The following is a 26,716-nucleotide window of genomic DNA, read 5'->3' on the forward strand; positions in this document are numbered from 1 at the left end:
GAACTGGCAAGCAATTCAATCTGGATTAGACATGTATTATCTTGCAAAATATATTAAGGAATTTATTTTCAGAAACATTTTGTTGGACTCCTCTCTAGCAGACTGCCCTTGCATTAACTGTTACTCTAATTATCCCAGTTGGTGTCCAATCTCCCATCAGAAGGCTGGGATTCTTCTTATCTTCACTTATTTCCCCCTTACCAAGTAAGCTCTACACACAGTGGGTGTTTTCAACTTGACTTTTAATTTCTTATATATGTAGTGATAAAAGTGTTGGCTAAAATCACACTAGAAGGGGCAACTGGGTAGCTCAGTGGATGGGAGCCAGGCCTAGAGATGGGAGGTCATAGGTTCAAATCTGACCTCAGACACTTCCCAGCTGTGTGACCCTGGGCAAGTCACTTGACCTCCATGGCCCAGCCCTGACCACTCTTCTGCCTTGGAGCCAATACACAGTACTGATTCCAAGATGGAAGGTAAGGGTTTATTTAAAAAAAAAAATCACACTAGACACTTGAAATTGCCCCAGAAATCCCCCCAGGATCTACTGATCCTGGGGGAGGAAGAATTCTAGGAAAAGATCACACTTAAGGGTACCTTCTAGCTATGGTGCTCCACCATTCCAAGCGTAAATAATTGTAATTTCTAAACTGCTTTGTAAATAACGAAATGCAAAAATATTAAAGTCAAAGTTTTATGCAAACAAAAAAACCACAGGATTGTGTCAAACTTCTTCAGCTGCTGGAGGGGCTTGTGGTGGACAGGAGAGCAGTGGCTCCCTCAGGTGCTAGCTGTGTGACCCTGGGATAGTCACTGACACTTCAGAATTCTGACCCATGCCCAGGGGAGGGTTTAGACCCTTCTGTCTCAGAGGCTGAGGTCTACGGGGCACAATGAAGCAATCTTAGACCCGTAGTAGCTGGGCTAACTTGTCACTTGTTTGTACTGTTTGGGTGCTGGGAGTCAATGGGAATGGCAGAGATTAAAAACAAAAAATCCTGACCTTCTGTTTTGGCATCAATACTGTGCTTTAGTTCCCAGGCAGAGAAGCGCGGTAAGGGCTAGGCAGAGAGTTTAAGTGACTTGCTCAGGGTCACACATAGCCAGGTATTTGAACCCAGGACTCCCGTCTCCAGGTAGGACTCTCAATCCACTGAGTCACCTAGCTGTACTCTCTTTACTATAGAGAGAGTAAACCCTTTCTCCTTCCTCTATCTTCCTTATTCTCTCAATCCGCCTCCCCACCCGTCACCCAGTTCCACCCGTTTCCACCCGCTTTTCCCCTCCTACTTTTACTCCCTTAGTCCTCCCCTCTATTCTCACGCTGGCCCCTTTAAGAAAGTCAAGTTTTAACTCTCGTGCGCTCTCGTGCATGCTCTCGCGAGACTTTCTTTCCGGAAGCGGCGGTGCCGGTACCGCGTGTGAGTATCCGGAGGTGCTGGGAAACTTTTCGGCCTGAGACCGGCAGATCAGGGTCGGGGAGAGGAAGGACTCCGGGCTACGATCCAACTCTGGGGGCGGAGGGTGAGGCAGGCCAGGCGGGGGAGGGGATGGTATTCACTTTCCCTTACAGAGCGGGAAACTGAGGCCCCAGCGGCTGGCACGTATGTGACCCCAAATTCTCGGTGAAGGCCTGGGAACAGGAGGAGGCGGAGGCGCTGCGGGGTCTGGGGAGGGCCCAGGAAGCGCCCTTTATCCCGACCCTACCCTTCTTTTCTCTTCTTTAGGGCTCTGCGGACCATGGAGTACATGAAGGGCCCAGCTGTGAGCAGCCAGGGATGCGTGTAAGTTACGGGATGTGGTTCACCTGATCAATTTCACTGCCTGTTTCCCTGTCAATTTCCTCGCGTCAGTTTCACCTGTCAAAAGGCTAGTCAGGAAAGGGCTGGAAGGAGCGAGTGTCTCAGAGTAGTTCCCTGAGGATATGTAGACTTTGACAGTTCTCTCAATTTTGGCACCTGAGATTGTCGTGGTACGAAACTATTTACAAATAAGCTCGAGTCTTGCCTTTCGGAGAGACAAGCCTGGGGGCCATCTGGGTCTACTTGAGATTCCTTTGGTGGGATGCTTAGTTTAAGTTTTTTAGAGAGCCCTTAAAAGTGTTGGACAGCGAGGATTGCGGAGTTTGGCTTTTTTATTTTTATTTTTATTTATTTTTTGTTTTTACTTTTTATTTTTAAATCCTTGCCTTCCATCTTAGAATCGTTACTGTGTATTGATTCCAAGGCAGAAGAGAGGCAAGGGCTAGGCAATAGGGGTTGTGACTTCCCGAGGGCCACCAAATTCGAACTGTCTAGTCTAGATTTGAACCCAGAACTTTGGGCCTGGCACTCTATCTACTGAGGCCCTTCCCTGACTCCCATTTAGATAGATACTTTTGACTATTGAAAAATAGACCACAACAGAAAAAATGAGGATGAGAACATAGAATTTAGAAATGCAGAGATTAGTTTGTTAAATAACTAAATTAACAGAAAATAAACCAATATCATGCCTGTGTCTGGTACTTAAGCTTGGATTCAGCCCTGAATTTGCCATGAGTGTGCTGACATGCCTTTGGAAAATTGAGAATGCTTGTACTCAGATTTCCAATCTTAAAAATATTTCAGTGGCATAAGATATGGCTTTACCCATCTCTTAACTATTTGAGTCAGTAACCATTTATTAAGCATCGACTGTGTGCCAGGCTCTGTGCTAAAGACCGTCCCTGCCCTCCAGGAGCTCCCATTCCAATGAGGGACACATCAGATGAACAGACATACTAGGTCTAGGACAAGTGGAATCGCTTCTGTTGTCTGCCTAAAATCTTTTTCTTCTCGGAGTGCTTTTTTTTGCAGTTGGACTGTAAAATGAAATGACTTCTTAGGGGGAATGTCCCCGACTGATGGCAATTATTCTCATTCAGTGCCAATATAGAATGAATGCATTATTTTTAAAAGCAATTTCTTGAGGATGAGTTAATGTCCGAAAGAGGGTGCTAGTGCCAATTGAGCCCCTTGGAAGATGTCTTGTCATGTCCTATTTGAGAGATCTGGACTTTGCTTAATTTTGTTTCATTTCCTGAAGCCTGTGCTGCGAGTGTGGCGTCCCCATCCCCCCAAATCCAGCCAACATGTGCGTGGCCTGTTTGCGGACACAAGTGGACATCAGTGAGGGGATCCCCAAGCAAGTCTCAATTCACTTCTGCAAACAGTGTGAAAGGTACGACATTGTAACTTATTTAACCTTCAGATTTTCATCCAGGGCGAAAGAAGCCTTAAGTTTTGGGGCAGATACTCAGGAAGTCCAAATTTTACAGTGCACTTTTCTAGTGTAAATTAAGGTCAGCATGAAGGTGTTTTTTCTTGACTTTAATAAAGTTGATGTTTTTGAGAGTAGATAAGAACAGAATAGTAAGAGGAACAATTTAGTTATTACCACTAGTTTGACTTTTTGTTTTTTCTTTGTTTAATTGATATAAGTGAAATGAAAATAATCAGCACTTTTAGTTGGAACAGTTGACATTTGTATCAAGTTGTGGATGTGTTCAGTACTTAAAAAACATTTAACTTTTCTTATTATATTCAATAATAAACATTTATTAAGTACCTACTGTAAGAACAGCTAGATGGCACAGTGGATAGAGTGCCAGTCCTGGAACACTCATTTTTCTGAATTAAAATCTGGCTTCCAGTGCTTACTAGCTGTGTGATCCTGGGTGAGTCACTTAGCCTGGTTTGCCTCAGTTTCCTCATCTGTTAAATGAACCAGATGGAAATGGCAAACCACTCCATTATCTTTGCCAAGAAAACCTCAGATGGGGTCAGGAAGACTGAATCAGCTAAGTGCTGGAGATACAAATATAAAAAAGGCAGCCCCTGCCTTCATGGAACTTACAATCTAATGGGGAAAGAGTACTTCAAAAGAAAGCTTGAGGGTGGTTATAGGGGTAGGAAGGAGAAAGTTTTGGCTGAGGAGCTCTAAATGAGGGCAGGGTGGGAAGTGAGATGTCTGGGGGCCAGACAGTTTTCTTTGTTCTCATTAGGTGATGATTGAATTCAGGCTCTACCTGATGAGGCTGAGTACCAAGACTGATAGGATCTTGCAGGAGTCTTAAGGTTTCCCAGTGATGAGCTCCCCATGAGTGCACAGACTCCGAGAGCTGCAGATACCCCCGTGACTGGCTTTGGGGACATGGATATTCAGGGATCAGATTTTGCTTATGATTTGGCAAGGCTTTGAGTGTGTCCTCAGTGATCCGTCAGTGGCCTGGGGATCAGTGTTGAGCTGGAGTATTTCACCTAAAGCCAAGAGGGGCTGCAATCAGCTTCAGTGGTGAGAGAACTTGGGCTGATAAAAATCTTATCTTTGAGAAAAGGGTTTGTTCCTCAGCTTTCAGAATGGCTGTCGTTGTAACGAGAATTATTTTACTGTAATTTTAAATTCCTAATAACATCTTTTCTGTAATGAAAACTTAATTTTCTTAGTTTGTCCACTACCTTCTGTCCCTAACTGAGCCATCCCCCCCCTCAAAACAACACCTGAAAGCCCTCAATGCACAGCTGCAGAGTCTAGTGGGACAAATCTCCCCATCAGCTCTGTCTAAACACGCTTGTCTGTTTGCATTTGAAGCCCGTTATATCTCTGGCAGGAGTTGACTTTTGGTTTCCTATTATGTTGGTCAGAATTCTAGTCTTTCAAAGGTGTTTGTTGTTCTTTGTCTGCTAACTTTGATCTGGCTCATCCCCCTTGAAATCATCCATTTTATCATTTTTTAATGACTCAAGAACATACCTACTTTCTTAGCTGTTTCCCGATAAGATACATTGTTGGTTCCAGTTTTTGGCGAGCTCAGAAAGAGCAGCTGTAAAGATACTTGTACAGACATCCTTTTCCTTTTAGCAGTCCCACAGCTGTTCTTCACCTATAGATAGATCTGTGTGTCTACATTTGTATCCACCATGATTCTTGGGGATGGATGGAAACACCTGCTGCTTCCTAGGTAGCATGGCCTGGCCTCAAAGCTTCTTTTCTTTCGTGGTTTCTCTTTGGCCACTCCTTGGAGGTCAGCCACTCACCCCTGCTCTTGGTTAGTGGGTATCTCCAGCTTCTTAAATAGCAAGAGAAAGATGTGTTCCCAGCACATTTTGCTTGCCTGTCTTGCCTGTCTTCACTTGGGTGAGGTGAGAGAACCGAGAGCCGGTCTCCCACTGAGGGAGTTTGGGACTAGTGGGTCTGGCTTCAGGGTGTGATTCTGGACCTGAGTGGGACTTTCTGCATTTCCTGGAGGACTTGGCCTTTTTTTAAGGCTATGCGTTGAGTGGTTTCATCTGAATGGTGGTTCTGACTGGAAAGCCAAGCCATCGAGGACAAAGCACCGTCTTCTCTTCTCTCTGTCCCTTGCCATCGTTGCTGACTCAGGGCTGCCCCAGCCTTGGAGAGGGTGGGCAGGTTTTCTTCTACGACTCCGTGTGGCTCCTTGAGAGGTCTGCCTGCATCACCACTCTCTGTAAAAATGGAGACTTGAATCTAGGACTTCAATCCCCAGAAGTCCTTGCTCCACTTCCCCAGAATGCTTTGTAATCTCACTGAATTCTCACCTGGGCTGAGAGCAAATTATGATATAAAAGGTCTCCACTGGCAAGCAGACGGGTCTCATGATGTGAATGAAATTGAATTGGGCCTCTCGGCCCACCTGGCACGTGCCTTTCTTACTTGTATTTTTCTTAAATTCTCAACCTTTAATAAACCTCTAAAAATATAATATTCCTTGCAGAGAGAAACTAATTTCTACCTGCCCCAGCTTCCCCCTAAATTTTAACTCTTATACTTTTGATGTCGTATGAAAAAGAAATGGCTTTAATTTGTTAAATTAGTAAAATTGGCGTCACGAGAAATATGATCCCATTCATGAAATTAAAATTAAGTTCTGCGAAAGCATTGTTTTTAGTAAAATAACTGCTGCAAGCTGGTGGGTGGACGTGGGAGTGGGGAAGGCAGAGACGCAGTGATTCTCCCGGGGCTCAGATCTCAGATTCCCAGTCTGCAAAATGAGGGAGGACCCAGCATCTTTGCACGTTCTCCCCAGGCCTACGATGGTGTACATTATTTTATGTGTCAGGAATTTAGGTGTAACTCTTGTTAAATATGAAAGCGACCTTTGGTGGGTTTCCTCATTATCAGAGGGGAGTCAGGATTGGTTAACGAGGATGGAAAAGCCTCTTAGGCATTTGTCATAACTCTTGGGTGCTCTCTGATGTTTGTTTAGCACATGAACAGGGTAAGTATTTGTCAAGGGAACAAACGATTTTCTAAAGCTTGAGAAAGTTCTCCTTACACAGAAACCGTTTGGGTATCAATTCGAGATCATCCTTCTCTGTCACTAACGGGAAGTTCTCTGAGGATCACTACTCGGGAGCGCCTTACTTCATGAACCTAAAGGAAGTTATAAAATAAAATGTAATTGTTTGGGGTACATAGTTATATAAGGCAGCTCAAATGGTTCTTCCTCAAGATAACATTTTACATGACGGCATCCTAAATATTTTATATGTATGTAGAAGTAGTCTCTTGGTAACCGAGGATGACGATTGTCTTTGTGCGTTTTTGTGCACAAAGACACTTGTGTGTGAAGGAGATTTAAGTGGAAAAGTTGGTGCACAGAGACAGTCCTTCTCTCTCGGCGTTGGAAGCCTGGGTCCAATGGCACAAAAAATTGTTACACCTGGAGACTTCCTCAGCTGCATTGGGTGGCTGTGTTGTCTTTTGTGCTCCAACACGCCCTGAGCACTCCACAGTGCTTTGCTGCGTCGCCCTCTCAGCCGTTGAACCTTCTTGTTGGTTTCTTCCATCTGTTCAGCCGAAGCAGTCTTCTTTATATGTATAAATTGAATATAAATCATGAGATGCTATAATGTAACACCATTTTTGAAACTCCCTTGTTTTGGTACTCTGTTTGGCAACTTTCTGAATCGATGATCCTGGGAACTAGAAATTGTTTGAGATGTTGCAGCCCATTGTCCTAAGGATGCGCGTCTGCTCAGGCATGTTCATAATGTATTCTTTTTTTGCAGGTATCTTCAGCCTCCAGGGACGTGGATACAGTGTGCCCTAGAGTCTAGGGAACTTCTGACTTTGTGTTTGAAAAAGATCAAGGCCTCTTTAAGTAAGGTGAGCTAATGAGCTGCTTGGACTGGCTGTTCAGATCAGACCTTGCAAGGCTCTTCATAGCAGGGGACAAACCAGAGTAAAAAGGAGGCACTTTAGGATGACACAGTAATGCACGGGTCTAGATTTCTGACTTGCTGGGAGCTTTTTGGGGTGGGGTTCTTGGCCAAGCATTGAAGTAATGCAGAAGGGAAAGCAGGGTATCTTTTAACATTTTATCCTCGCAAACGGCTTGCTTCTTTAAACTTATGTCGCTCGACTTGCTCTTTGCATGAGTTCGTTCCAGATGTCTTATTCAATTCCTGTTCAGAAGGCGGGCTTTTATGTTAAAGCTTGTCATTCGAACCCTTGGCAGCCATGCCCAGAGAGCCTTGGGCCTCAGGAATGCTTGCTGCTAACTAGGACAAAGTGGATTTGATGAGGGGCGGCATTCAGTGACTTTGGCCTCCGGGCATTCTGCAGTTGCTCAGGTTACGTTTAATCAGATTTCACAGGTTTGCTCTTCTCCGGCAAAGCCGAATTCATACAAACTCTCTTAGGCTAAAAGAGATTCAGGCGTGCAGGGCTGGCCTCGGGATCAGTGCGCTCAGTTTGAGTATTTGCCCCTGTCTTGCCCCATCAGGCTTTTGTCCCCATGACGCAAGGCTAGAGGGGTGGCGAGTGCGAGAACTGGCCGCCTGAACTGAACTCGGGGCGGGCCAGCCGGATTGCTGAACGGAGTGCAGAGATGAAGACGTGGAACTTGGGCAGCTATTGGACAAAATCAGGCAAAAAGAGACGGAAGCAGCGGGTTGTCCCGGTGCTGAGATTTGCCCAGGGCCCAGTGGCCGGAGGCCCGGGAGCCCTTCAGGGGTGGGTGCCTCGCAGCTCTCCCCAGGAGCTGCCGGAGCTCGGGGCGCTGGCCAGCAGCCTCCCTCCTGCCGGGCTCCTGGTGCTCCCAGACATGAAGGGGCTGGGCTGGTCATTGCAGCCCCGGCACCTGCGGCAGAGAGTGGGGCACAGAGATGCCCACCTAGTGTAAAAATTAAATTAGTCTCCAGTAATAGGAACGTTATATTTTATGAGGTTTGTGAAGGATTATTAGAAATCAAGGAATAAAGAGGAGACAAGCAAGAAAACCGCACGCCTCGGGCGGATTAGCCCATTCAAACCCCCGCGCTTAGCTTGCTCACTACATCCTTGCAAACGGAAGAGGGCCAGGTAGGCGCTGCTGCCAGTCAAACACTCCTGTGATCTCGCCCAGGTGGAGACTCAGGTCAGATTATAGGGAATTCTGGGAAATACCCAGGACTTCTGGGGACTGAAGTCTGGGGTTCAGATCTCCATTTTACATAGGTCAGCAGGGAGCGGCGCCCTTTTTAGTGTTCAACCCTCACCTTCTGTCTTAGACTTGATTCCCAGGACTCGTCTCAAGGCAGAAGAGCAGGAAGAGCTGGACCGTGGGGTGAAGTGACTCCCCCAGGGTCACCCCGCTAGGAAGCCTCCAGGAAGAGGCCAGGGGCGAACCAAAGACCTTCTGTCTCCAGGCCTGGTCCTCCATGCACTGGGCCACCTAGCTGCCACCTGGGGAATAAGTATTTTGAAAAGCCTCCTATGTGCTGCGAAAGGCCTTATAATGATTCATTTGGCCCTCCCAATGACTCCCTGAAGTAGGTGCTGTTGGTGGTCCATTTTCTATTTGGTAAAACTGAAGCTTAAACAAGATAAGTGACTTATCCAGGGTCACAATTATTAAGTCTCTGAGAATGGATTTGAACTTGGGTCTTCCTGACTAATTATCCCAACGTACACGTAACTTCATTTCCCAAAGCAATAAACACAGAATTTCTGGAGAGCTTGGCATGAGAGCTTGCAAGCCAAGGATGTTTGAGGATGGATCGGAGGGCAGCCATCAGGTTTGGGCATCCCCGGAAACCTGGACGGGTCATCCGAGATCTTGTGTAGATGAAGCCGCCGAAGACTATAAGATTCGGATACAGGCAAGCGGCCAGACGGACGCTTGTCAGGAGGGGCGGCACAGGGACGTTTGGCTTTGGGTCCCTTTTGTTCTTAACAGAAATGGTCAGTGCCGGCCGTTGCCACAAAGCAGGATGTTCCTGCCATGTCCCGCTCCACCAGGAAGCAGAGCTGGACATGGGGAAGAAGGCCTCTTGACTTGCTGTGACCCGAAGGTCTCGAGGTGTCGTGCCGGAAGCGCAGAGAATGGGACACGTTGATGGAAAACCCCGCAGTAGGCTGTAGGCGCTGGCTGGCCTGCTCCTCGTTTACTTGTGGATTTGTTTCCTTTCCACCCCTTTCTGCAAGCCTGCGACGTCCGGCCCCTTCTCATCCCGCCCTTTACTAAAAAGGCTTTCCTTGGGCCCGAAGTGGCTTGGAACTCGTCGGCGTGCTCCCCTCAGTGTGCCGTGCCCAGACGCCTCTGCTTCTCCTCGGACGGCTCCTCATACAGTGGGGCAAAGTAGGGCTTCCGGACACGGCTCGGCCTCCGGAGAGGACGGCGCTCTCCCAGGGCCCTGTCTCCGTCACAGCCTAGCTCAGGAGCTCCCTCCCGGAGGGGCCTCCCCCTCCACGCTCCCGGGTGGATGACTTCAGCCCCAGTTAGCCTGTGCTTGTCAGTCTGCCATCGGCAGAGTGTCAGCTCCGTGTAGGGCTTGTTCCAGCTCGTGCCATCTTGCCACTTGGCGGCCAGACCTCCAGTGGCATTGGCAGCCCTCTGCCCATGAGGCAGAGGAGCCCCTGCCCTCCCCTTGGGATCCCGAGGCTTTCCTTGGGACCGTTTGGCAGCCCAGCCAGAGGCCATCTTGCCCACAGGGTCAGCGACTGGTCCCCGGTTCTGGCTTGCGTGGAAGGGGCAAATGGTGCTCTCGGGGCCTTCCTTTGACTCCCTTCTCTGGTAGGAGAGGCTGTGGGGTCATGGAAAAGCGTCGGCCTTGGCTTTCGGAGCCCAGCTGGTCTGGGTCTGTGCTGGGCCCTCGGGAAGCCCTTAGCTCAGTCCAGGAAACGTGCCTGTCCTTCGCTCCAAGGGCTCAGAACAAACCCGGCCAAGCTCTCCAAGAAGGAGCAAGAAAGGCCGGGGTGATCTCAGGCGTGCTTCCCATTCCTTGGATGGTGAGACCGCGCCAAGGGAGAAGATGCCTTTTTCTTCCCCTTGGTAAGCGCTCCTCGTTGTGGTCTGGATCGGGTCTGTTGTGCTAACGTGGGATTTTTGCCAGTGGAGCCTGGCTGCCTGGCTGGTTCTGCTGCCTGCCCAGGACGCCGTGGCCTCCCGGCGGACCCGTGGCCTTGTCAGTTCTTGTGGGATCTGGAGCTTGGCCCAGGGGGTTGGGGAAGCTGCTCACGCTTTTATTTGTCTTCTTGAAGGTGCGACTGATCGAAGCCGGCTTTGTCTGGACTGAACCTCACTCCAAGCGGCTTAAGGTTAAGCTGACTATCCAGAAAGAGGTAAATTAAGCAGGAAGGCAAGTCCTCAGAGAGAGCGATGCAGAGGTTTTTTCTTTCCCATGGAGACAATGCTAATTCCGTCATTATTAGTCTTCTCGTTTTGGGGTCACCCCTACATCTGGCTGGCCTCTTAGGGGAAGCAGACGCAGGAACGAGGATGGGAGGCTTAGATCAGCTTCTGAGGGTTTTTCTAACTAAAATGAAAACATCAGCTCAGCTCAGCTCGGGGATCCTTCCTTTTTCTTTTGAAGATTGCTCTTCCCACCTTCTCCGTTTCCAAAGCTGAATTATATATAGCTCATCCTTCTTCAAAGACTATATTCCCAAGTGAAACTACTTTAATTTAAGAATTTTTGCTAGCCTTTGAAATGTTAATGCGTAAGACATCTGGGGCTTAATCACTATATCTTTTTACCTTTTTGATCATATAATCTACCATTTTCTACATATAGGATGTTAAATCTGAGTAGTTTATCCTTAATTAATATTGAATACATTCTGAAGGCACTTAAATGAACAGATTTTCAATTAATGACATGGTGAGCTAGCAAAGACTAGGTGCGTTTCAGGCATTAACATCTTGGAGCCACAGGGAAGGAGGCTTTAGGTTCTGAACCAGAGGTGGCCCACCCTGGGGATAAATGGGTGAAACGGCTGCTTTTCTTGCCTTAGGTGATGAATGGTGCCATTCTTCAACAAGTGTTTGTAGTAGAGTACGTGGTTCACTCTCAGATGTGTGATGCTTGCCATAGGGTGGAGGCCAAGGACTTCTGGAAAGCTGTGGTGCAAGTCAGGCAAAAGGTAAAAAATTGGAAGGTGGGGGTGGCCAGGTGACTCAATGGAGAGAACACCAGGCCTAGAGACAGGAGGTCCTGGGTTCAAATGTGGACTCAGATAATTCCTAGCTGTGGGTCCCTGGGCAAATCACTTAACCCCCGTTGCCCAATCCTTATTGCTTTTCTGTCTTGGTACCAATGCATAGTATTGATTCTAAGACAGAAAGTAAAGGTTAAAGAAAGAAATCCGGACCACAAGATGTTGGGATGAGGGAGGTGCGCATTTTAGTGATCATCTGTTAGCTTGTCTCTGGCTGGGCCCTTTCTCCCTTGAAGATGCACCACAGGTGACTTCAGGACCTGTTACATTCTTTTGAGACTTAAGGATTGAGATGTTGTTTGTATTTTGTTGATCACATTATGTTAACATGCAATTTTTTTTTTTTGCTCTTTGCTCTTTAAAGTTTGTTTTGGGTTTAATCATCTCGCCTTCTTTTTGGATCTAAATTTAGACATTACACAAAAAAACATTCTACTATCTGGAGCAGCTGATCTTGAAACATCGAGCGCATCAGAACACACTTCGGATCAAGGAGATTCACGGTGAGTCAGGGATTAGCCTGAATTTGGGAAATTTAAATGAAATTTGAACTTTCACTCCAGATTCATAAATCAAAGATGACTTTTCCCTTGTAGACATTGTTCCTTCCATTTGTCATTTGTGAAGGACCAGGGAAAGAAGGGAGGAGAATAAAGGAAAAGACCTTTCAAGGGGGAAAAGATCTGCCTTCTTGCTTTGTTCTGGACACCCCAGAGCATTTTCATGAACCCTTCAGTGCACAAGTCTAAACAAACAAAAATATTTTTTAATAACCCATTCCTTCTGTCTTAGGATTGATACTGAGTATTGATTCCAAGGCAGAGGACAGGTAAGGGCTAGGCAGTGGGGGTTAAGTGACTTTCTCAGTCACCCAGCTAGGAAGTGTCTGAGGCCAGAATTGAACCCAAGACTTTCTGACACCAGGCCTGGTGCTTCCTAGAGCTGCCCCATAAACATGTTTTCTTTTGTATTGATGGTAAGACATTAAAAGATGCCATTTAGAGTTTTCATGTGACTTTATCAGTGCCCATTTGGGGCTTTCTGAGTCATAGTTCTATATTACAAGTGCCTTCTCTCTTGCTAAGGATAGCGCTTGCTGGGGCCGCTGCCGTCTTTGCTTCTTAAAGATGTGATTAGAAGGAGCACATTCAGGGTAGTGATGGTGAACTTGCAGGCTCCAAAAAGGCAGATGGGGAAACTGAGACTTAAGTGATCAAGGGACTTTGGCAAAGTCAAGGGAGTTTGAGCTGGCTTCAGCCAGGGACTTCCCTACTGTCCCTTGCAAACAGGCCTGTTAACACTCAGTGCCGAAGGAACCCATAGACCCTGTTATATATAGACTCAGCCCATTTAGCAAGGAATTCATTGAGGGCCTCCAGGGTCTAGCAGACTTCTCTTGGGATGGGGTTTGTGTCCAGCAGGCAGAGGGAAGAGCATTTAACTGTCTTTTCTAGGTGTGTGAAGGCCAAGAAGGCCCTGCTGTCTTCTGGGACATCCTGGGCTTACTTGTGGGCAGAGCTCTTGGTGGAGTGTTAGTACAGCTTCCATGGCAGCCCCACCTTTGAGAAAATAGGGCTTTTGTCCTTTAAACTGGGGTGGGGTTGGGTAGTGCAGTGGGGGATTGGCCTTTGGAGACTTGGGGTTCAGTTCTGTTTTATGGACTTGCTAGAGGAGTGATCCTGCATGAGTCACCCGCCTCTTTCCTCCCTCTCCTCGTCAGTAAAATGGGAATGATGAGCCTCCTTGGTCACAAGGTTGTTGTGAGCAGAGCCTGTGGACCCTTCATGTGTTCTATAATTCAAAGGGTTTCTCCCCTGCGTTGTCTGTTGAAGCAGTCACAGATGTTCATAGCAGCTTCCCTTTTCCTTTAAGATGGCCTGGATTTCTATTATGCCCAGAAGCAGCATGCCCAGAAGATGGTGGACTTTCTCCAGTGCACAGTCCCTTCCAGGTAGGCGCCAGTGGTGGGGAGGATGATGGTGGAGGAGATCCTCCAGTCTGAAGTGCCCCTTGTTGAGAGTCCCAGGAGATGTGGGGACCAGCACAGGCAGGGACACCCTCAGGAAGGGCCGGGCAGTCCTGACCAGTGCAGCCAGCAAAGGCCAGTAGAGGGCATTCGGGATTGGGTGATTCTCTGGGACTGGGGAGCCAGCTGGAGCAGAGATAGGAGGGTGTGAGCCCGGGGTGGGGGATGGTGAGGGGCTCTGCAGGGCAGGCCCAGGAGAGTGGGCAGTTCAGCAGCTTCCTTACCTGGGCCAGACAGCTGACTGAGCCCTGGGAATGGAGGAAATGGGGCCCATGAAAGGGCAAGACCATGGGCTGTAGGGAGGGAGTGGGAGCAGAGGAGCCCTGGAGGCAGGGCCGCCCGGGGCCAGGAAAGGAGGGAGGGGCCCTCAGGGAGGATTCTGGAGAAGAGGTTGCGGGTGCTCCCTCCCGTTCAGCGGTGCCCTGGACAAGCTCTGTGGTCATCTCCATGCTGATGACCCCCAGAGGTGAGCTCCAGCTGTGCTGTGCTGCCCAGCCACCCTGGGTGACTGGGATCTGGGAGGTGGATTCGCTTCTTGCACCTGGCCAGAGGCCAGGTCTGGTCCCCTTCCACTCCTCCCCAGGGCTCAGCCCCGCCCACTTCCGGTCTGCCCCGCCCCCACTTCCTGCCCTCCTCGCCCGCCCCGCCCCTGCTTCCTAGTCCCGCCTCTCCTGTTTACAGCCCTCCTCAGCTGCCCATACACTGCTGTCCGAGGTTTGCACAGGTGTGCATATATGCACTGTCACGCCTGTGCACACGCACTTGCACACACATGCAGCGATCTCTTAAGCATAGGCCTGTCTGTGCTTCACCCACCACAGTAAACTCGGACTCGCGGTTCTTTCTGGGGTGTCCCCGCCCCTTTTGTGGCTTGAAGACTCTTCACAGCCCTGCTGACTTAATGCGGCTGCGGGCTTCTCTCACCTGATCCTGCCACCCTGGTGCCCCGGCGCCGAGCAGATCCTGTGCCCCGACGTTCTTTGCGTCTTCTCTCCCCCCTCCCCCCCTTGGCCTGTTGGGGGGGGGGCGGGGGCTGACCCCACCCGGCTAGGTGAGGCGGCCCGGATGTGAGCTGAACTTCTGATCTCCCATTTCAGATCCAAATCTTCGCAGAGGCTCATCTCTCATGACGTCCACAGCAACACGTACAACTACAAGAGCACCTTCTCCGTGGAGATCGTGCCCATCTGCAAGGTGAGGCCAGAGCAGGGAGGCAGGGCCCTTTCCACTGCGGGGCTGGACAAGCCTCCCTCCAGGCTTTGGGCTAGACCGGCATTAATGGGCCGATAAAGCCTAGGAAGAAGAGCCTCCGGCCTCAGCTGGCCAAAGCTGCACTTTTACGCAGCCTTCCGGGGTCTCCCGGCGGCCAGCATCTGAGGCGGGATTTGAACTCGCTCTCCTCCCCCGGCCAGCCTCTGTAAGCTCCCTGGTGGTGGGCCTGGCTTGGAGTTTAATTTTCATCCTCCAGCCCCGGGCTCTGGCCTGCTGCTCTGCCAGCAGAGGGCAGCGCAGCGGTTTCCTCTGGGCGCCTGGGACTTTGCCGTCTCTGCCCGAGCTGGGGCTCTGCGGAGCCCTGGGTCGGCCTCCCGGCCCCCTGGGCCCCCAACTCTCCCCTGACCCATCGCGGGGCTCCTCTGGGTGTCTGAGCGGGCTTTGCCTGGGCCCTGCAGCACGGGCGGGCAGTGACGGAGGGCTCAGGAGGACCCGAAATCAGGTCCTGCCTCAGGCGCTTCCTTCCCTGGGTGACCCTGGAGTCCCGTCAGCTGCCCGGGTCACAGGGTTGTCGGAGCGGCTTGGCCCGAGGGAAGCGCTTTGGGAGCCTCGAGGCGGCGGAAGGTCCCCTTCGTGGAGGGGCTCCAGCCCCATCGCCGCCTCTCCCTCCGGCTCGGACCTGTGGCGCCTCCCTGAGGTCCTGGCCGCGCTCTGGCCCGGCACTCTGGGCTCACCCGGCTTCTTCCTGGTTCTGCTCAGGACAACGTGGTGTGTCTGCCCCCCCGGCTGGCCCAGAGCCTCGGCAACATGAGCCAGATCTGCGTGTGCATCCGCGTCACCAGCGCCGTCCACCTCATCGACCCGAGCACGCTGCAGAGTGAGTCGGAGGCTGGGCGGGGGAGGGGCGCCCTTCCGGCATGGGGCCCCCCAAGGCGGGAGACGCGGTTGTTAGAACCAGGAATTGTGGCCCGGCGGCCTGGAACCTCCCTGGGCCGAGGGCGTGGGCTGAGCGCGCCGCCCCCCCATCGTTTGATAGCGTTTCTAGGAATGGTCTCTGTCGTCCCCAAACGCTTTCTCATGGAGACGTCTCGTTCCATGAACTCGCGCTGAAATTGGGTCGTGTTTGCCGTCATTCGGGGCTCCTGGCCCCGCTATGGCCGACGGGAGCCCCTCGGCTGATGGCGGCAGCCGCTCATGGGAAAGCCGCCCTCCTGGGGGAGCCGCGGACCGCACAGGCCGCTCTTCGCACTCTTGGGCCGCCTCGACTCTGAAGACTTGAGTTTCGTCTTTAGAAGCTGCGCCTGGACGGCTTCCTGAGCAGAGTAGTTAAGGGAGGGCCGCGGGCGCGTCTCCCTGAGGAACCACACGGGAGCACCCGCCGGGCCTCCCTCCTCCCTCTGCTGCTCCACCGGCTTGGGCTGAGCCGCGTCGTGCCGGAAGGGTCTGGGGTGGCCCCGCTCTCCCCCTGCCCCATGTGCCGAGGCTTGAACCCCTCTGCCGGGAGGAGGGGAGCGCGGGCTGCCCGGGGAACCGTCCAGGAGGAGGAGCACGGGCTCCTGGGGAACCCTCTGGGAGAAGGAGGGGAGCGCGGGCTGCCCGGGGAACCGTCCAGGAGGAGGAGCATGGGCTCCTGGGGAACCCTCCGGGAGGAGGAGTGCGCGGGCTGCCCGGGGAACCCTCCGGGAGAAGGAGGGGTGCACGGGCTGCCCGGGGAACCCTCCGGGAGAAGGAGGGGTGCACGGGCTGCCCGGGGAACCCTCCGGGAGAAGGAGGGGTGCGCGGGCTGCCCGGGGAACCCTCTGGGAGAAGGAGGGGTGCACGGGCTGCCCTGGGAACCCTCTGGGAGAAGGAGGCGCGCGGGCTGCCCAGGGAACCATCCAGGAGGAGGAGGGGAGCGCAGGCTGCCCAGGGAACCGTCCAGGAGGAGGAGCACAGGCTGCCCGGGGAACCCTCTGGGAGAAGGAGGCACGTGGGCTGCCCAGGGAACCCTCCAGGAGAAGGAGGGGTGCGCGGGCTGCCCGGGGAACCCTCTGGGAGAAGGAGGGATGCACGGGCTGCCCGGGGAACCGTCTAGGAGGAGGAGCACAGGCTGCCCGGGGAACCCTCCGGGAGAAGGAGGGGTGCGCGGGCTGCCCGGGGAACCCTCTGGGAGAAGGAGTGCGCGGGCTGCCCGGGGAACCGTCCAGGAGGAGGAGCATGGGCTCCTGGGGAACCCTCCGGGAGGAGGAGTGCGCGGGCTGCCCGGGGAACCGTCCAGGAGGAGGAGCATGGGCTCCTGGGGAACCCTCCGGGAGGAGGAGTGCGCGGGCTGCCCGGGGAACCCTCCGGGAGAAGGAGGGGTGCACGGGCTGCCTGGGGAACCCTCCGGGAGAAGGAGGGGTGCGCGGGCTGCCCGGGGAACCCTCTGGGAGAAGGAGGGGTGCACGGGCTGCCCTGGGAACCCTCTGGGAGAAGGAGGCGCGCGGGCTGCCCAGGGAACCATCCAGGAGGAGGAGGGGTGCTTGGGCTGCCCGGGGAACCCTCTGGGAGAAGGAGGCGCGCGGGCTGCCCAGGGAACCATCCAGGAGAAGGAGGGGTGCGCGGGCTGCCCGGGGAACCCTCCAGGAGAAGGAGCACGGGCTGCCCAGGGAACCCTCTGGGAGAAGGAGGCGCGTGGGCTGCCCAGGGAACCCTCTGGGAGAAGGAGGCGCGCGGGCTGCCCAGGGAACCATCCAGGAGAAGGAGGGGTGCGCGGGCTGCCCGGGGAACCCTCCAGGAGGAGGAGCACGGGCTGCCCAGGGAACCCTCCGGGAGAAGGAGGGGTGCGCGGGCTGCCCGGGGAACCCTCCAGGAGGAGGAGCACGGGCTGCCCGGGGAACCCTCCGGGAGAAGGAGGCTCATGGGCTGCCCCCAGGCCTGGCCCCTCACACTGGCTCATTCTCACCCAGTCGCCGAGATCGACGGCAGCACGTACTGGCGGTACCCGTTCAGCAGCCTGTGCCACCCCCGGCAGCTGGAGGAGTTCATTGTCCTGGAGTGCAGCGTCGTCCATAATCAGAAGGCTGCGGCGGGGGCCGGCACCAGGTCAAACAAGGTGAGTCCCTCCTTCCAGGAGCGACTCCTCCACGTGCTGGCAGGGAGACGGCCGGCGGCCCCAGGCCTGTCCAGGAGCCTTTTAAAGAGAGTCATCGCCCAGACAGTCAGTAGCCTGGTGCTTTCTGGGTGTGTCTACACCTTCCTGAGCTCTTGGGAGTGACCCGGGTTCTTCCGGGGCGGGTGGTCTGTTCACCCTGCGGTGAGGCCCCTCCTGGCTGAGCCCTGGGCCCGGAGGAGATTCCCATCTCAAGGGCCTGCCATGGCCCCAGCTCTAGGCTGGCAGCTCCCCGAGGCCTCAGAGGCGGCAGGACCCGAGCACCGCGTCCCTCCGGCTCAGCTCAGGATCCTCTGGAGGGGTGGTGGGAAGTCACTGCTCCGGGCCTCCCTCCTCCCTCCCAGCTCTGGGTCCGGCTTGCTGCTCACAGCTTCTCCCTGCTGTGGGCCAGGCCCCGGGTGTAATGGTTAGAATTATGGTTGAGACTGAATGTAATTATTTTGGTCACCAAGGATTTTATTTATAAAGTCCTAATGAAACACCCAAGTCAGCTGGAAATTTAATGGTGATTTAATTGATAGTGAAGGAGGTTAAGGAGAAGGAGGAAGGAAAGGAGTAGGTTTTCTCCCCCCACCTGGCTAGTACTGAGCAGAGAGATGAGATAAGGTTTTGGAGTATGAAGGAGGAAGGAGTCAGGCTGAACTCCAAAAGGAAAGGACTAAGCCAAGATGTCTGAACCTGAAATCAGCTCCAGGGCAAACTCACCTCCAGACACTGACAAAATAACTGCCACCACTCCAAGATTGTCGGAACGCCTAGCACACTCTCAGCCAGAGTCGCCTCTCCAGGGAAAGAGAAGAGAGAGGAAGTGACGTGCCTTATATGGACGGTTTTACGTCACTTTCCTGCGTCTCATCTGTACCAATGAGGACTTAGCTTGACTTAGGACAGCCCAGGGGTTTGTCTGCTTTTTCTGCACGTGTCTGTTGAAGGCCATCTCCTCAGATAATTAAATCTTGAGTTTGGTGCAGACCTTCCTAATCGTGTTAAACTAAGGAGGGTGGAGAAATACAGGGTTTCCAAGACCTGATTCTGTTAGTCCAAGTATCTATTTATTGTTACTGATCAGGAAATAGCTAAATCAAATCTTCTAAAGTATGGTCTGATTAGGGTGGAATAATTTTAAAATTCACACGGGCAAAAGAAAGGCCAAAGAGATCCGAGATTTAGGAAGCTTGTGTTCCCTCGGGAGATCCCAGGGCACACGGGTGTGGGGGGGGGCAAATGAGGTTCGAGTTTGGGTTTGAACCCTTCACTTCCACTTGAGAATCAGAATCAGTGCTGTGTGTAGTGGAGGGGGTGGTGGTGGTGCCCAGGGTCACCCAGCTGGGATGTGTCTGACCTCCCTTCTCCAGGCCTGGCTCTGTCCACTGAGCTGCTCGGCTCTCCAAACTAGGACTTAAAGCACCCTGGAGAGGCGTTCTCTGGCCGAGCTCTTGGGGCTTAGAGGCCTGGGTGTGGGGATGGGCTGTGCCCACGCTCTTTGCTGGCCGGAGGCCGGGGCATTCCGTGGGCAGGACCACCGGAGGGGAAGGCCTTGTGGGCAGGGCGGCGTTGCCGTAGGTGCTCCACAGGGTACTTCCATCGCAAATTAAATATTCTTTCCTTTGGGAGAAAGTCAGTATTGCCTGGACCGCTGACCCACCTGTGTCTTTCCTCCCTCCAGCACCTGCTTGGCGAGGCCTGGGTCCAGAAAACCTCAGAGATGAACACGGACCATCAGTATTTCTGCCGGACGCACTTGGGCCACCTCCTGAGCCCCGGAGACCTGGTGCTGGGGTGGGTCCTCTTAGGGCGGCCTTCAGGGTCTCTGCAGGCATCTGTCGGGAATGGCGCTCTGCGAGCCTGGGGGGCCGGCTTAGATTCCCACTTTTCTTTGGCAGAATTTGCCCTGGAAGAGTGTCCTCACTTGTAGTGGGTGGGGAAGGACGATGGGCTCTCTGCGAACTGGCTTTGCTCCCTTCATTTCCCCAAAGAGGCCAAACAAGCACCCTGACCCGGGGACAGCCTGATATTTCTTTCTTGTGGCCCCATTTCTGTTTGAATTTCTGAATGCAGAAGGAGCCGGCGGCGGTGCCGGCTTTTGCTCAGAGCCCTCGTGTAGGTTGTGAGGGTTACAAATGAAAGGCTGGACTAAAGGCATGGAAATGTGGTCACCAAATCGATTCCTCGCGTCAGGACGACTTTATGGAAGCTTATTTAGGAAAGGCAGAAGAGTGAGAGAGAGGAAATGAGAGCAGGAGAAGATGGAGACTCCGGCCCCCTCGTAGAGCGGCCGCGCTCGTCCTCTCCGCTGCGGAAGGAAGAAGATTCTCCTCGTTTGATTTTTCATTGTCTCGTTTCAGGTTCGACTTGGCCAACTGCAACGTGAACGACGAGTACGCCAACAAGATGCCCAGCCAGCACATGCCCGACGTGGTAAGACGCTGGGCCTCCCCCGCCTCCGCGTTGTCCTTTATTCCGGAGAGTGGAGGTGGGACCCCGGGGGAGAGGGGGCTCCTCCTTTAGAGAGGCCGGCTGTCGAGCAGCTCTGTGGAAGGGAGCTGAGGGTGAGGACCCGACTCCTGTCCTGGGCCTTCCTGGGCCTTCGCTGCCTCCCAGCTTAACTGCGGGGTCTTCCTCGGGCTCTAGGTGTTAATTAAGAAGAGTTACGATCGGGCCAAGCGCCAGCGTCGCAGGAACTGGAAGCTCAAGGAGCTGGACAGGGACAGAGAGACCATGGACACCGATGATGAGAGGTGTGTGGTGTGGGGGTCTGCTTGGAGGGGAGCCTCGGGAAGCCCGGGCTTGGGGTGCCCCGGAGATGGGGGTGGTCGGGCGCCCTAAGGAGCACTTGCCAGATTGGGAACTCTGCTTGGGTTCTCTCGCTTGACCCCTAGGCTTGGAAAGGAGACAGGGCCACGGGCTCAGGGTCCGTCTCCCCTGGACCCTGCCCCCCTGGGGAGTGTAGCTGCACCCCCTCTCCTGTCCTCTGGCCCGGCTTCTCGGAGGGAGGGCGCCTTGAGTTGGGGATGTGGGAAGAGGGGCAGAAGGGCTCCCAGAGAGGGCTCTTCCCTTGTGTGTGGGGATAGTCCCCCCTCCCAGCCTGCCCGAGACCCCCTTCATGGCGCCGTTTGGCTCTCATTGGGGTGAGACCACACTCTATCTGTGGTATTATGAGCCGCTCAGGTGTCCAAGGTCAGAGTGGACGAATAGCAGAACCAGAGCATGAGGCCTGGGCTAGAGACTAAACCAAGATGGCGCCAGGGCTCCCTCCCGATGGCATGATGAGGCTCTGGTGTCTGAGGTCAGAGCGGAGGAATGGCAGAACCAGAGCATGAGGCCTGGGCTAGAGACTAAACCAAGATGGCGCCGGGGCTCCCTCCCGATGGCATGATGAGGCTCTGGTGTCTGAGGTCAGAGCGGAGGAATGGCAGAACCAGGGCGTGAGGCCTGGGCTAGAGACTAAACCAAGATGGCGCCAGGGCTCCCTCCCGACGGCATGACAAGGCTCTGGTGTCTGAGGTCAGAGCGGAGGAATGGCAGAACCAGGGCGTGAGGCCTGGGCTAGAGACTAAACCAAGATGGCGCCAGGGCTCCCTCCCGATGGCATGATGAGGCTCTGGTGTCTGAGGTCAGAGCGGAGGAATGGCAGAACCAGGGCGTGAGGCCTGGGCTAGAGACTAAACCAAGATGGCGCCGGGGCTCTGGTGAAACGCTTCCTCCAGAATGAGGTTTTGTGGGGACCCCATGTGACAGAGCACAGAGAGACTCGCCTGGAGTCGTTGCCTTGAACCTCGGGCGGTGGAGGCCCAGGTCTAGGCTCGGTGGGTCCCTTCCGCCCAGAGCTCCCTCGACGCTTGGGACGAGGCCCAGGAGAGCCGTCCTTGCACGCGCTCTTCCCAGGCACCCTTGCGGGGCTGGCACACACGGTGTCTGAGCCGCTTCACAAACGAGGGGGTGGAGGCTCCGAGGGCCCCTGGGCTCAGGCCGAGCCTCCAGCCTCCTGGCTTGCTGTGTGCCCCGAGCCGTGGCTTCTTGGCTGGGAAGAGTTTTACTGTTGGTGTTGACCTCGGTGATAACTGGGAGGCTTTGCCCACCTCCTGGGCCGCTTTCGCCTCCTGGGCGGCTTCCTCTGAAGGGAAAACGGAACTTTGGGCTGAGAAGGGCCGCCCGTTAGAAGTGATGGAGGGAGTTGAGACCAGAAGCGCCGTCGCGCTGGTCCGTGCGCCACCGTCCCTCCTCATGCAGGCACGGCTTGCCGCGGAGGGTGACTTGGGACACAGGCCGAGGGGGGCGTTTTGGGGTGTTCTGGGCCCGGGCGCTTCACCAGGAGCGGCCCAGTGAAGCCCTGCCTGACGCTGTCCCTCCCGGGGCCGGACGTCTTTCCGGGCTTGAAGGTGGCTCTTGGTGGGTCTCAGACTTGGGCAGGCCCGTATTTCAGTTCAGGAGATGAATCGCTATTTCCGCCCAGGATTCCTTCTGCGTCGTTGGGCGCCGTTGTAGGTGCCGGAGTGCGTGCGGCGTCTGGGAGGACCGACCCGGGAGGGGTGGGAGGGATGTGGAGGCCTGCGGATGCCCGCTGAGGGGGAGGCCAGCTCTCGGGGCCTGGGGAGGACCTGGAGGTGGGCTGGTTTGAGGTGGGCTTCCAGGAGGAGGAAGCCGTGGGTTCTGGACCTTGAATGCTAGATCGTGGCTCAGCAGGAGGGCCTTTGGGGCACCCTAGACGTGGGGACTGGCTGAGGATGGCAGTGGGCAGGGGCAGGATCGGGCATGGTTTGTGGCGGCCCCCGAAGACCAGGCCCGGAGGTGGGGCTGGACCTGGTCTGTGCTGGGAAGCCGGGGCGTCCTGACCCCACCGGGGGCCGCTCGCTCTTGGCTTGGTCGGCTTCCATCTACGACGTTCCGCCGCTGGGATGGGCCGCGTCCGCCTTCCGCATCAAGCGGGTCCCGGGTGAGCCCTTCCCGAAGGGAGGGGACACGAGCCAGGCTGGGCTTTCAGAACTCCTTTCCCGGCTCCTGCTCGGCTCCTTTTATGTCCACAAACGTCTCCCCGCGAGGCCTTCCTCGCCGGGCCCTCCGGCGTCGGCTCCACGATGACGACTGATGTGAGGAACGCAGGGAGTGACGACGGTCACGCAGAGAGCCGCCGGCTCACGGCGGGCTCCCGAGTGTTTGCTCTCCGGCTCGATGCGGCCTCGTCAAGGCTGACAGCAAGAACGGAGCGCCTGGAGCACGCAGAGGGGCCGAGCCTGCCGTCCTCACGCGTGTGGAAAGGGGGGGCCCGATTCTGCCTCACGATGGGGCCGCAACAGATGTATTGGCCGCGCCCAGGAGCACCTGACGAAGTGGCACCCCAGACAGCGCCCGGTTTGGCAGCTTCCTGTCTGGCTGCTCCCTCCCAGCCTGCGGCCTCCACCCGACGGGGGCTCTTAGTCTTCGTGGGCTGCCTGACAAGCTGTCCGCCCTGATCCTCTTCAGCCCACGCGGGTGGATCTTTGGGCGGCCACTCGTGTCTTTCCAGGCTGGCAGCTTCTCCCAGAAGTGATCTTCCAGGCCTGTCCGAGCGGGCGTGTTCCCCCATCCGGGCCGGCTTCCTCCATTGGCTCTTCTGGATTAACTCACTCGCGGGCCGCATTGCCACAAAATCGTCAGCAGCAAAGCCCAGAACCCTTCCCTGACAGGCGCAGCTTCTCCACGGACGGACAAGGCCAGAGCAAAAGAGCCGGGCCGGGCCACGGGCAAGGCCAAAGGGGAGTCAGGCATTGCCTCGCCGGCCGCACGTGCAGACTCCCCACAGCCGGGGAGGCTCCTCTCAGGGCGTGCGTCGAGCATCGACTTCCGTGGCGGAGCGAGAGCCCGGCCGGCCGTCGGCTCGGAGGGGCCCGATGGGCCAGGCTTCAGCCCTGTGGACAGAAGAGCCGTCCTGGGGAAAACAGGCCCAGAGCCAAGCGCCGGGTGTGCGAGCAGCCGGGACGGCACGCACTGCATTGAGGGCGTCTCCTGCCTGAATCGGCGCGCGTTCGATTTTGATTGTCCAAATGAATATGAAGAAGTAGAAAGGGATCATGTGGCCCCTGTTTTGTAAACAGCATTGCAGTTTAAAGGGAAATATTTTGTGTGTATTTGCTGTGCCATGGTGGTTAATATGCAGTGCGGAAGCCAGAAGCACTCGCTCACTCTCTCTCTCTCTCCGTCTCTGTCTCTCTCCTCTCTGTCTTTCTCTGTCTCTGTCTCTTTCTGTCTCTGTTACTCTCTCTCTCTCGTTCTCTCTCTCTCTGTCTCTCTCTCTCTCTGTCTCTCTCTGTCTCTCTGTCTCTCTCCTCTCTGTCTCTCTGTCTCTCTCCTCTCTGTCTTTCTCTGTCTCTGTCTCTGTTACTCTCTGTCTCTGTCTCTCTCTGTCTCTGTCTCTCTCTGTCTCTCCATCTCTCTCTGTCTCTCTTGTCTCTCCATCTCTCTCTCTGTCTCTCTTGTCTCTCCATCTCTCTCTCTGTCTCTCCATCTCTCTCTGTCTCTGTCTCTCCATCTCTCTCTTTCTCTGTCTCTCTCTGTCTCTGTCTCTGTCTCTGTCTCTGTCTCTCTCTGTCTCTCTCTGTCTCTCTCTCTCTCCATCTCTCTCTCTGTCTCTGTCTCTGTCTCTCTGTCTCTCTCTCTCTCTCTGTCTCTGTCTCTGTCTCTCTTTCTTCCCTCCCCTCCCTTCCCTCCCCCCTTCTCTCTCTCCTCTTACCTTCTGTCTTGTAATCAATACTATGTATTGGTTCCATGACAGAAAAGTCCGTAGGCAGTGGGGGTTGGTGACTTGCCCAGGGTCCCACAGCTAATCATAGCTGTCCTGTCCCATGACATGCTTCCAAACGGGCACGGCACGTCACAATCAGTAGCGTTTTACCCATGGCTTTGAGCTTTGGGGAGTGCTTCGTGTTGATCATGTCGTTCGGTCTTTACCACCGTCCTGGGAGGAAGGAGCTGGTATGCCTGTTTTATCGGTGAGGAGGTAATGAGACATCAGCCTGGGACTTGGGCAGCAGCACGTACCATGAAGGCATAGTGGATTTGCCTTTCTTCTTCCCTTGACCGTCTGACTCTTCCCCACACATTTATTGGCCATTTGGAGGCGGAAGTAAAATCTGGTCCTTTCTTAGCTCCTGCATTCAACCTTGAAGTCTTAGAACGTCTTTTCCCGTGTGGGGCGCAGCTCTTGGGTTCACAGCGCCGGCTGTCTCTGCGCAGAATGGCTGGCTCAGTTACTCTGTGCAAATCTCCTTCTCTAGGCAATACCAGGACTTCCTGGAAGATCTGGAAGAAGACGAGGCCATCAGGAAGAACGTCAATATTTACAAAGGTGAGCATCGACGTCTGTAGACAGTCTGTGGTTTGTCCCGGCAGGGTTCGAGCCTTGCTGATGCCGGGCCTTCCTTCACCCCTTTTATGAGTATTTTCAGTGGTCTGGCTTTGATTCTTCCCCCTTTCCCTCCTGCCCCTTCCTGGGAAAGGCCTAATTCCCATCTCCCCCGAGCACCAAAAGAGGGCTTGGGCCGCCCCAGGCCTCTGTCGGGGCTTCCGCCGTTGGTCCTCTGGAGCGAGGGTGGTCCTGATGCTGGTCGCAGCTCGCAGCCTCAGGATGCTCCTCGTGGTGGTGTAAATGTGGCCACGCGCCCTTGTCCCGGGGCTGCTCTGGCGCCGTTCGTCGTCTTCCTCGGTTTCCCTGAGACCATCTTCTCCGTCATTCCTGACGCTATTCCACCCCATCCATCCACCTGCCTTCGCTCAGCCTTTCCTGTCCGGGCGGCACCCTCGGACCTGGACCGTTTCAGTCTGGGTCCTCCGAGGTGCTTCTAGTTAATGTTTGCCCTTCGTACGTGTGTTTGGAGAGCAGGAAGATCCCGAGAAGGCCGGCTGTGTACACGGGTCCCCCTTGAGTCCGGGATGGCTGTGGTGCGGGTCGTGGCAGTCCTGGTCGGGGGGAGGGGGAGGCTCCGGCCGGCCGCTCCCAAGACGACCTGGGTTGAGGCTGTTGGGACTCGCCTCATAGCGTGGGGAGTCGGGGTCGTCACTGTCCCCTCTTCTCCCTCATTTCTCAGCCTCCACCATCCCCGTGGAGAGCGACACAGATGACGAAGGGGCCCCTCGGATTAGCCTGGCCGAGATGCTGGAGGACCTTCACATCGCTGAGGATGCCACGGGTGGAGAAGGGGCAGCGATGATGGCCTGATGACGCCGCCAGGTCCTAGACTCGGTTTCCCTATCTGGAAAATGAGAACTCAGATGAGGGGGTCGCCAAGACCCTTCATGCTCTGAAATGGTTTCTGGAAAATATTAGGCCGTTGAAAAAGGAAAGGTTTGAAGCTGAAATAAATTCAAGTAGAATTGAGTGCTTACTCGTGTGCCATAAGTGAAATAAAATGAATGATGGTTTTAAATTTGGGGGGGGAAGTTTCTATTTGGACACAAAAAATTTCTAAAAAATGTCTTGGGGGGGAAAAACAGCCACGTTCTCCATCTGTTACACTGTTCACATTTCCCGGGGTTTGCCTGTGAGCTTATTTTATCCCTTGGTGACTTCCAGTCTTCGTGGCATTTGCCAGGATTGCCCCCCGCCCTCCGGACAGCCCCCTCCCTCCCGGATGAGCTTTGCCTTTTTACTGGGACTTGGACCTTGGGAGAATCACGCCCCACCGAGCTCCCTGACTTCAGCTCTTTACCCCCAAGCCCACAAAGCAGCGTTTTAGCTCAGAGGGGTCACACACATGCCCCACGGCAGTCCCAGTTGTGGCCAGAACTAGATGAAAGTGTAATTGGGAGATATTTAACAAAATAAATAGAAATACGGCCAAACGTAGGCAAGATTATACTTTAAAAGTAAGGCAGTCTGAGGTCTGCAGGGGTCCTGGGGGGATTAAGGACCT

The 26,716-nt window shown here is 54.3% G+C and overlaps 1 protein-coding gene across 2 annotated transcripts; it reads left to right on the plus strand.

Moving 5' to 3' along the window:
* Window positions 1-1,342: 1,342 nt before the first annotated feature.
* On the plus strand, window positions 1,343-26,181 carry NMD3 (NMD3 ribosome export adaptor). 2 transcript variants are annotated; one of them, XM_056808068.1, is made up of 16 exons: window positions 1,343-1,421; window positions 1,728-1,784; window positions 3,067-3,201; window positions 7,053-7,149; window positions 10,507-10,587; window positions 11,260-11,388; window positions 11,876-11,966; window positions 13,336-13,414; window positions 14,587-14,683; window positions 15,461-15,578; window positions 17,629-17,774; window positions 19,498-19,610; window positions 20,177-20,249; window positions 20,463-20,569; window positions 25,082-25,152; window positions 25,892-26,181. In XM_056808068.1, exons 2-16 carry the CDS (start codon window positions 1,741-1,743, stop codon window positions 26,020-26,022), a joined length of 1,512 nt encoding a protein of 503 aa, XP_056664046.1. In that variant the 5' UTR covers window positions 1,343-1,421; window positions 1,728-1,740; the 3' UTR covers window positions 26,023-26,181. The 2 variants fall into 2 exon arrangements, with proteins under 2 accessions (XP_056664046.1, XP_056664045.1); XM_056808067.1 differs by having other exon boundaries at window positions 1,370-1,524.
* Window positions 26,182-26,716: the final 535 nt, after the last annotated feature.

This window comes from Monodelphis domestica, chromosome 8 (assembly GCF_027887165.1).
Source record: "Monodelphis domestica isolate mMonDom1 chromosome 8, mMonDom1.pri, whole genome shotgun sequence".
In the NCBI taxonomy this organism is placed as follows: Eukaryota; Metazoa; Chordata; class Mammalia; order Didelphimorphia; family Didelphidae; genus Monodelphis; species Monodelphis domestica.

What these genes read in the sequence shown, in the direction of transcription:
- NMD3 (XM_056808068.1), top strand. Translation starts at nt 1,741, where the DNA reads ATGGAGTACATGAAGGGCCCAGCTGTGAGCAGCCAGGGATGCGT. An exon ending in AGCTGACTATCCAGAAAGAG is followed by an intron (nt 10,588 to 11,259) that starts GTAAATTAAGCA and finishes TTCTTGCCTTAG; the next exon opens with GTGATGAATGGTGCCATTCT. An exon ending in GCCAGCACATGCCCGACGTG is followed by an intron (nt 20,250 to 20,462) that starts GTAAGACGCTGG and finishes CTCGGGCTCTAG; the next exon opens with GTGTTAATTAAGAAGAGTTA.